This window comes from Eucalyptus grandis, chromosome 8, assembly GCF_016545825.1.
Source record: "Eucalyptus grandis isolate ANBG69807.140 chromosome 8, ASM1654582v1, whole genome shotgun sequence".
NCBI lineage: Eukaryota > Viridiplantae > Streptophyta > Magnoliopsida > Myrtales > Myrtaceae > Eucalyptus > Eucalyptus grandis.
Window position 1 is genome coordinate 48,775,061 of NC_052619.1, and position 10,236 is coordinate 48,785,296.

The window sequence follows — 10,236 nt, forward strand, 5'->3', positions numbered from 1 at the left end:
TATACCAAGTGAAGTGGTGAGAGGATTCTTCTAACTTAAAACTAGAGATTTCATTTACTAAATTTCAATTCATTTTCTTATTTTTCAAATGTGTATGATGGACACCCCCTCAACCTTTCCGCTACGGAGTCCCTATGCACTACAAAGGTCATTATGAAAGTGTGTTTGAACCTACGTCTAGAATAATATATACCAAAGTGTAATTCTACTATGTAAGCCGATGTAGACATTTCATGGAGTGGTTTCCCTATAGATTTGTTGCCCAATACCAAAACCTTGACGGCAAGTTGGTTGGTCTGTTGAGTGGCTTCAACCTTGACGATGGTGGTGACGCAGCAGAGGGAGAATTATCGATCCATGACTTTAGTCTAGACCTTTGTACGTGCAAACTTTTGAAGTATAGTATAGTAGGATATAGGTCTCCCCAACTCCTATCTTGAATTTTGTATTTTGCTCGTAATATAGTAAAGTTGTGAACTTAAAATATGGTATAAATAAAAGAAATATAAGTAATTTATGCTTGCACAAATTTCTTTGTAAAAATGATTTTTGAAAATGTTTTATTATACTTCCGCATACTAAAGGAGATAATATTATAAGAAAGATGTTTACACGTGACTTCTTGGGACACATCCAGCGTTAACTTTGATAAAACATTCATTGGAACTATACTTATATGGGAAAAGCACAAAAAAAAAAAAATCAATATTTATTCACTTGTGCTAATGCAGTATTAAACATTTAAATTATATCAATATAATCTTTTACATTTTCACATTTTACTAATTAAGTTCATCTGACCAATTCGGGGCCAAAAGTGTTGACGTGGATGTCCATCATTCTATGTGGCATGACTGACAATGATGTAGATTTTTTTTTTATAATTTTTTTTATTTTCCTTTGCTTTGTTTCTCTTTCCCTTTTCTCTTTGCTTGTAACAATTGAGTCCAACGAGGGCAGGGAGTGATCGCCGAGGCCATAAGGTTTGGATAAAGAGTGGCTCCTAGCAGACTTCTAGAATAATGAAGGGGGTAGAAATGAGCCAAACAGAGGGAGAACGATTCTAGAAAATCTATGTGAAAACTAGAATTAACTCACAAAAGTACTTTCTAGCTAAGGGTGTGCAAAATAGACCCCTCAAATTGGGAACTACTCGGACTAGACTAGACCAGCCGATGTGGTTCGGTTCCCTAAAGTGTCAATATAGTGGAACCAGTATTTGGGCGGTCCGATTTTCAGTTCCAATGGGGAATCGAACCGAACCGACTAAAGATATTTTTTTATTTTTTTATTTCTTCAAAAAAAATAGTAAAATGTGAATTAAATACTATCTCAATCCTGTTCCAAGTAGTGAGAAAAAGAGTAATTGGAAAAGAAAATGGTGGGAAAAAAATAAGTGATCAATTCCATGAATCGGATCGGACTGATTCCAAATCCTAGAAACAATTGGTTTTCCTGATTCGATTCTCAATTCTAACTTGGAATTAGACAAAATCAGGAACTGATACTTTTGACATAACGGCAAATTTTGCTTTGGAACTCTAAAGTTGAGCAAGCCCAGGATTGACGACCCCTTTGGAAAATGTCTGTCTGTATACCAAAAGACAAAATTGTGGAACCTAGTATAGGACAGACCAAAGCATACAATATCTCGAGTGAGTTAATTCAGATATATCACGTTGCCAATGACTAACAAGAGCTGGCCTTGCTAGGCGAGGCCTAGGCAAAGGCAAGAGCCCCCTCGCAAAATCTAGCTAGGCTAATCCTCACCTAGGCCAAGGCAACCTCACAGGAGCCGCCTATGCAAGGGTTGGCCTCACCAATGTTTGCATGTGGTCAATGGTTAACAACCGATAAAGATAAAGAAAATGAAGGAAAAGTCAAGTTAAAAATGAAGGAAAAAATAATTAAATTATTTTTTTAAAAAAATGTCAACATTAGTATCGGGCATGCCATGTTAACCGCTAGCAAACATGTCAATTGGATATTGTCTAAATTGGTCAAATTAACTTAATTGACAAATTGTGAAAAGATTGAGGAGACAATCGAAAGATTACAAATATAATATGTTTAGAATTTTTTTGGTATTTTCCTCTACTTATATGATGAATTTTCTCTTAGTAATTAGTGATGTTCACGCGCTGTCACGTGATTGGAGCTCCGAGTAAAAATTGGTCAGAGTCAACGCCGGGGGACAAATTACAGGCGATTTCTATAATCTAGATGGGCAAATAGCCAAAAGTGAAGCGTGGGGAGTACTTCACAGCACGCCGAACATAAGATATCCAGGTGTCATCATCTAATGCATGTAATGGTAAATGATTTAAAACGACTTCAACCAACCGCGTGAGTACTCTCGACTTTTAATTGTTCTGGTCATTTTATATTCGAAAACGTGATGAAGCATGCTAATCCCTAGCGCGTGGGGCTCCCCCACGGTCTAACTCGGGTCCGCAATAAGATGCCAAACTCGTTTTGATCGTGCCCGAAATTCGCACTCCTTCCTTCCTTCCTTCCTTCCTTCCTTCCTTCTCTATAAATAGTTTCCTCCGCCATATTCAGGAGTTCCCCTTCGTCTTCAGAACACTGCTCTGTCCCCCGCGATCATCGCTCGCATTCAGAAAACTTCCTCAGCATCTCTCGTTCTTTCTCTCTCGGCATTTGCTCGGGTCGCAAGCGTCCATGGAGTCCTGCAGCAAGTCCGCCCGCGAGTCGTCTTCCCCCTTCGACTCCCTCCTCTTCGGTAACGTCGACAACTTTCAGACCCCATTTTTACATCGTCAAACTCGCGATTCTTTTTACCATGAACTAGCGAGCAGCTTTCGCCTTCTGAAACTCTGGCTCATGGGTCCACGCTGTTTTGCAGACTTGGACGACACTCTGTACTCTTCCAAGACCGGGATCGGCGAGTCTCTCAAGAAGAACATCGACGGTGCGAACGATGACACGCGAACGCTCTGCATGTTCGAACTCTTTGTGCTTCGCGAATATGGTCGCTGATCCTTTTTCTTTCTCTCTGTGTTTGCTGATCCTGCTGTGCAGATTTCCTCGTCGAGAGATGCGGGTTCCCGCTGGACAAGGCCTCGAGCCTCCGGGTCGAGCTCTTCAAAAAGTACGGCAGCTCCCTCGCCGGCTTACGTGTAAGCAGCCCCTCTCTGCCTCTCCCTCTCCCTCTTTCTCGCGCGCCATTTCTGATTTTGCGGACTGTATGTGAAATTTAAAGTAGTTGACTGAACGGCTGGTTTCTCTGTTTCGTTCTGCGATGCTCGCAGGCATTAGGCTACGACGTCGACGCCGACGATTACCACAGGTGACCTCTCTCTCTCTCTCTCTTTCTCTCTCTCTCTCTCTCTACTCAACCATTTGGAAAAAAAACAAGTTGAATGTTCTAAGCCAAACTTTTCGTCGATCGTCGAGCAGTGTCGTGCACGGAAGGTTGCCGTACCACTTGATCAAGCCCGACCCGCAGCTGCGCAATCTCTTACGCAGCACGGCTCAGAGGAAGATCGTAAGTTTCGAATGCTCGAAAAATTGGTCAATTTTTTTCATCGATCGGTTGAGAAAATTTTCGGGTTTCCTAAATCGGTGCGTTCTTCCCTTTTTGTGGGGCCAGATTTTCACGAATTCGGACAGGACGCACGCCATGAAGGCACTCAAGAGGCTGGGAGTAGAGGACTGCTTCGACCAGATCGTGTGCTTCGAGACAATGAACCCGAACCTGTCCGAGGCCGCCCGCCCCGATGAGTTCCCTGTGGTCCTGAAGCCGTCGCCGGACGCCATGCAGATCGCCCTCCGCGAGACCCGAGTCGATCCTCGTCGAACGGTAATTTCACGCTCGTCTTCCGATCGAATTCATCAAAAATTTTCGTTTAATTTTCGTTTCTGATCGAGGAATAGAATATTGGCTGAAGCCGCGTGTGTTGGTTGTGAGCAGCTGTTTCTCGACGACAATGTACGGAACATAGCTGCGGGCAAAGCTGTGGGACTTCGTACCGCTCTGGTAAGCTCGCCTTTCCGGCTTAGGACATTGTTTTCAGGATACCCATAGACTTGATTGTAATTTTCTTTTTTGAAAGTTTCACTACTCGATTTTTAAGAATTTTCGTATATTTTTCTCTTATTTCTATTACACCCGAGTTATTGCACCTTTTATTGGGGCAGTTACAAAAATCGACTTTACCAATTTGATTTAACAAATTTTAGTTAGGTAGTTTTTTTTTTTAGTAAAAAATTTTAGTTAGGTAGTTTGTACTTCTGATTAAGAATAAGTTACGATATTTAGTTAAGTCAGAATAAGTTACAATATTTAATGTATGCACTTAACGAACAGGTCTTTTTCTACTAAATGGATCATTTCCATAATCCACATTTGTCACGTGACAAATACAGTTCATGGTAACTTACTTAGGTTGTTACATGTGCGAAAAGTTTTTGGAGTGCTCGAATCACTTTAGGACTGGATAATGTCAAGCATAACGAGTGATATGATACACTAATATATTCGGTATTTAATGTGATTAGCTTATTCAAATATATGCTCACAATTCATTAGTCAATTAGTATAATTAATTCGGATAACTAGGTTTAAAATATCCAGAAATAATCTCACAAAAATAATTGAGAATTTATTGGATGGTCTTGAAGAGATTTTAGGACAAAAGTTTGCTTTTTAACTTTGACAATTTGGTTTTGACTTTCGTTCCGCCGTGTAGGTTGGGAAAACCGTGAAAACCAAGGAAGCTGACTACGCGATGGACACGGTCAACAACCTGCCGAAAGTCGTCCCGGAAGTCTGGGTCAACCCTGCCGACGGCGCCGGCGGCGACCAGATCATCAACACCGCCCGGAACAACGAGATCGACTCCATCCTCACTCCGGTCGGGGCGTGAGCCCCGTCCCCGGCGGCACGTCGCCCCGTCCCTCTCCCGCCGGCGCCTCGCCCTGTACAAAACCACCGCACGTTCCCTGGAAATGTGAATACGTCATTGCTCAATAATGTGTACAGTTGGGTCAATAAATAAATGTGCAAAAAAAAGCGGGAGTTATCCTGTCCACGTCAGTATAAATAATGCGAAACGCGAACGTCGCGACGGTGTCGTGATGCTCGTGGCGTGGTGGTTGTGGGGACGAAGGGTTCGTGGTTTTCACTTTCAAAGTCCCACCGACCGATTCGAGAAGTTTCGGATTGACCTGTAATTTCGCGTCTTTAAGCAGCAAATTACATTAATCAAATCGAAAGGATTCTGCTTTCTCCAAATTGGGGTACACGCCTGCCCATCTTATCTTCGGCCGTGATCCCAGCTCACCAAGGCATCGATTCCGTATGCACCGTTCCTTCTTTAGCTCTTTCTTTTAAGTTCTTTAAATTTTGGGTTTTGCGATTAAGTAATTTTGCTCGTGACGGAGCGAGACCCAAGGAGGACACGCGTAACCATGCTCGTGCACCTCGGCGTCGACGGTCGGTCGTGCGTTGTCTGTCCCTTTCGTTCAAATTATGAAAATAATAAGAACAAATAATGCTTCGAGAAATCGGGTGATGCGGATATTCGCTTCCCCTGGAGGAGTCCTCGTCGGTCCAGACGCCATCGCTCGGAGCCTGCAAAGCTCATCGGCCAATCAGAGTTGCTCTATTTTTTAACCTCTCGAGCCATACAAAAGACGCACGATGATGACATTTTTTGCGAGCGTGATCGCGTCGAAATCGACATACAATATGGTAATGTCTGCATCGATGCCATCATCGTGCGCGCACGTCACCATCCTCGGTTGCATTATTGATGGTACTCCGTTCGTTCTTGGGCCCTCCTCCTGACGTTAGGGACACCACGGTTCGTTCCGATTCGTTCCGTTCCCGGGATTGGATGGTGAGTCAGGACGAAATAGATAATTGGATGGTCATCGAGGAGAGGACAGATATTTTTTTTATTTTACATATGCGGATAAGGGACGAGAAGATTCTCATGCGTGTCCGGAGACGTTGGTGGGACAAAAGTTCCGCGTCAGACAGCAGACGTGACAACGAGCACTCAATATAAATATCTAACTAACTACTTAGACAAATCTCATAGAGAAAACTTATATTTGTAAATTCGAGTTTGATATTGGACTCTTTCTTAATAATAATAATAGTAACAATGGCAGTGATAACAATTTGAGAGAATTACCAAAAAAATCCTAAATTTATTGTAATTGTGTTATTTCAATCCTAAACTTCTTTTTATCAATTGAATACTAACGTTTTATATTTATATCGTCGACGCTAACGTTGACATTTTTTAAATAATATTTTTATTTTTTTCTTTCTATTTTTTCCTTCCTCCTCCAACTAGCGCCAACCTTGAGGAAGTCTACCTCCATGGTTGGCCAAGGCTCGACCTCGCTAGCCAAGCCTCAACTAGCCTCTAGCCTCGCCCAAGCCACCCGCTAGGCTGGCAAGGCTCAAGCCCTCGCTAGAGGCCATGAGGTCAAAGGTTGTGACCTCGAGCGACCTTTGGCGAGGTCAGGCCTCATCCATGTCTAGCAAGGCTCAATCCTCACTAGATTCGGCAAGGGCAAGCCTCGCCCGCTTAGTCGTTGGCCTAGATGAGGCCACCTGTGCCGCCTCTAGCAAGGTCAAGCCTCAACTAGCCATGGCCAAGCTTCTTCGAGGCCTATGAGGTCCCTTGCCGACACTGCCTCTAGCTGGTCACCAGTGGCGACTAACTAGAGGAAGAAAGAAGTGATAAAGAAAATCTTAAAAATTAAAAAATTAAAAATAATAAATATTATAAAAATTGTTTACATTAGCATGACTAACATTCATGTCAGCGCGGATTAGCATTCATGTCAACATACATAAATCACAACGAAATAGATAATTGGATGATCGGGTCGCATGGCTGTGAGGCCAGATATTTTTATTTTTTTTATCTTTACATATACGAGGGGTAGGGACGAGGGGTAGAGATTCCCGTGCGCGTCCAGAAATGTCAGTGGGACCAAAGTTCCGCATCGGGCAGCCAACATCACTGGGAGCACTCCACATAAATATCCGACTCGAATTTTTAAGTTTTAAGTTTTTTTTTCTATGAGATTTGCCTGACTAAGTTTGTCTTATGAGTTTGATATTGGACTCTTTGTTAATAACAATAGTAACGACAAATAACAATAACATTCTCTTTATGGGTAAATATTGATTTTTTGCTGCTCATCTCGAAAGGATTGTCTCGTTTTTTTTTTATAATAAAAAAAAAAAGTCAGACATTCGCAATTAGAGTTCCTCACATATCACGGAAACTTCCCAAGGTATATATGTTTAAGTAAGGGGAGTTCAAATCAAATATAATATAATAAAATAAAATAAAATAAGACAATCAATGAGTTTATCCTTAAGGAATCGACTTGGCCACCCACAAGTTTTAAATAATTGATTAGACAAATTAGAGATTTGAGGATCAAATTGAAGAATAGCGCAAGTTCAAAGACCAATCATGCTCTCTTTTTTTCATTAAAGTAAAGATCAGCATTTTTACTTTTCTTCTATTTTACAGATTGTAAAAGCCCTCCACCAAATCCATCTTGTTCTCGTTCTTTTTCACAAGGGTGTTAGAAGGGCAGCTAAGAAAGCAAAAAGCCAATGCGTGTCGTTCCGGTCTCTAAATCTACGTTTGTCAAATGTGAAGGTTGTCTATTCCAACTTTTTCATAGAAGCTAACGTTACAACTTTTATAAGATGTTTGGCAAATACCTCGCATGTGATGTCCTAGCGTTGACACGCGTTTCACAAAATATACATGTTAAGGCCCTTTGAGGCACAATTATATCGAAGCATAGCTACTATTCAGCCACCAGCATAACAAATGAACTCGTTATCTCGTCGAAGGCATATGTGGTACGCAAGCCAAGTATGGGTAAATCATGGATGTGTTGGTGGGCCGGGTTTATGTATAACTCGTATGGATGTTTCTTGGGCTGGACCGACTTCAGCCCAAGGTCAAGGTTCCAATTTTATCTCTCATTGTCTCCAACACTCCAGAATCATACTCAAAACTAAAATAGTCCGTTGGAGAAGTTGTCACATGGGCACGCCTAGTCCGGCCGAGTCGGGCATATGAATGATCTTTTTGTCCGAACCAATCCAAGCTTCCAATTGACACCAAAAAATGTCCAAATGGCCCGTTTAGTTGACAGTTTGGTCGGCAGAAGCCAATCATGAGGGTGACGGAGCTAAAAACTCAATTAAGTATTTGGAGCAATTAGTCAACAAATGAACCGTTTGGTTCGGTTTTGCGGAGATCACTTTGGAAAATGTACATGCCTTTAAAATAAAAGGGTTTTTCGAAATACTACATCATTTGGTAAATTATAACCTCAAATAGCATTGAAAAATAACTTTAACATAAATATCACTTTGATAAAACTCACATTTATAAAAGGGCTTTTGCTATTTTTTTTATTTTTTTTAGTTTAAAAACTAGATCTGGTGTAGGTTGGCCATTGGCCAACCACCGAACGGCCAAGTCTGGCTACCAGACCACCAAATTCGCTATTGGATAGATAGATCTAGCGGCCTAAGGTCACACAAACCAAGCGGTGTCGCTTGAGTCACGCAACCCACCACCAATTGGTGGTCGCCAGGGGACACACGACCCCCGAGCAGCAGTGGTGATCGCTGGAGAAAGCCCAACTCTTAGGCAACAAATCAAGGAAGATGAAGATGAACAATGATGCATATGAACAATAGACTTGCATTTTCAAATTACCAAAAGCTCAAAGTAGGTTTGGATTTACATTGGGCTTTCAGCATTCCCAATGCTAACATTTGGCCAATGAACTTCCAAAATGTTTGCCAAACGCCTAATATTTTCCCCACCCCTTAAGAAAGCTAAAACAAATGAGGCCAAAGTATGGTTAATATGAAAACCCGGTTTTAATTGATAAATGTCTCAGCACGTATTCACACTTTGAAACACTTCCATTCATGCTAGAGACCGTCAGCCTCCACCTGTGGAAAGAGCTCAAGCCATTTAAATTATGGGCGGCCCGATCGACTTTAAGATTGAGTTTAAAACCTATGTTACCGTAATAGCCCGACAGTTGTAATTGGCCTTAGTTTGACCAGCCCATATCTGGCATGGGAACTCAAGAGGATGCACAACCTAATTGTTTAGTAGGGAAAATTGTCTCAAAAATTCTTAAACATATTGTACTTTTGCAAATTCAATTTTAAACATTATAATTGTGTCATTTTCATGTTTTGTCAATTAAGACCATCCGGATAATTTTGGCCGAAAATCGCTAATGTGATGCCAACCATTCTTTCTGGCATGACCAACGTTGCCTTAGACAATTTTAATAATATAATAATAAATTTTCAATTATTTTTTTCTTTCCGTCTTCCTCTAGCCGGTCATTGGGCCTTAGCAATGGCCAAGGGCTAACGAGGGAGATCAATCTTGCAAGCCTTGGGAGCCTCCATGAAAGTTTAACAAGGTCAATCTCGTCGGCCCTCGCCTCTAGCTAGTCTCCTAGGCCTAGCAACTAGCTAAATGAAAAGGAAGAGAAGAGAGAAGAGAGAGAGAGAGAGAGAGAGAGAGAGAAGAAGAAGAAGAAGAAGAAAGAAAAGAAAAAGAAAAGGAAAAGGAAAATGAATAAAAAAATCAAAAATATAAAAATATTATTAAAAATTATCAAATATCAGCCTCGGCTGTCAACCATGCCATGTAGGATAGCTGACATTGCATAAGACAGCTAGTATTCATATTAGCAATTTTCATCCAAAATTGTCTAGATAAAATTAATTGACAAAAAGTAAAATTGCTTAAGAGTCAATTGGTACAATTAAAAGGTTTATGACTAAATTGGTAAAATGTAATAAATTTAGGATTTTTTAAACAATTTTCTATTCTTAACATGTCCTTACAAGATGCTCTAATTCGAGTTCGATTTGACTTTTCTTATGAGTAAAACAATAGAATCAATCTACTTGAGTATTCACGAATCATCCAGCAAAGTCGAGCTCAATTCACATTTTGAGCCTCCTTTACCGAAGGCAAAGCGCAGCTTGAATAGAAAATTGTATGCCTTAACTCAACTCGGCTTGTTTAATCTGATCAACAACGTACGTCTAACTTGTTCAAAAGTTGTATAAGGAGGACGGGTAAAATTAATTACAAGGGTTTGCAAGTAATTTCTCAGGTAAAATTAACATAAAGTTTACAGCACATTACATGGAAAAGTTTCTTATATGCATGTGGC

At 41.0% G+C, this 10,236-nt stretch overlaps 1 protein-coding gene across 1 annotated transcript; it reads left to right on the top strand.

Annotated features, from left to right (window-relative positions):
- Positions 1 to 2,520: 2,520 nt before the first annotated feature.
- Positions 2,521 to 5,251, top strand: LOC104414849 (uncharacterized protein C24B11.05). Its single transcript, XM_010026045.3, has 8 exons — positions 2,521 to 2,743; positions 2,867 to 2,932; positions 3,043 to 3,140; positions 3,273 to 3,310; positions 3,421 to 3,508; positions 3,614 to 3,823; positions 3,935 to 4,000; positions 4,713 to 5,251. Exons 1-8 carry the CDS (start codon positions 2,683 to 2,685, stop codon positions 4,887 to 4,889), a joined length of 804 nt encoding a protein of 267 aa, XP_010024347.2. The 5' UTR covers positions 2,521 to 2,682; the 3' UTR covers positions 4,890 to 5,251.
- The last annotated feature ends 4,985 nt before the right edge of the window (positions 5,252 to 10,236 follow it).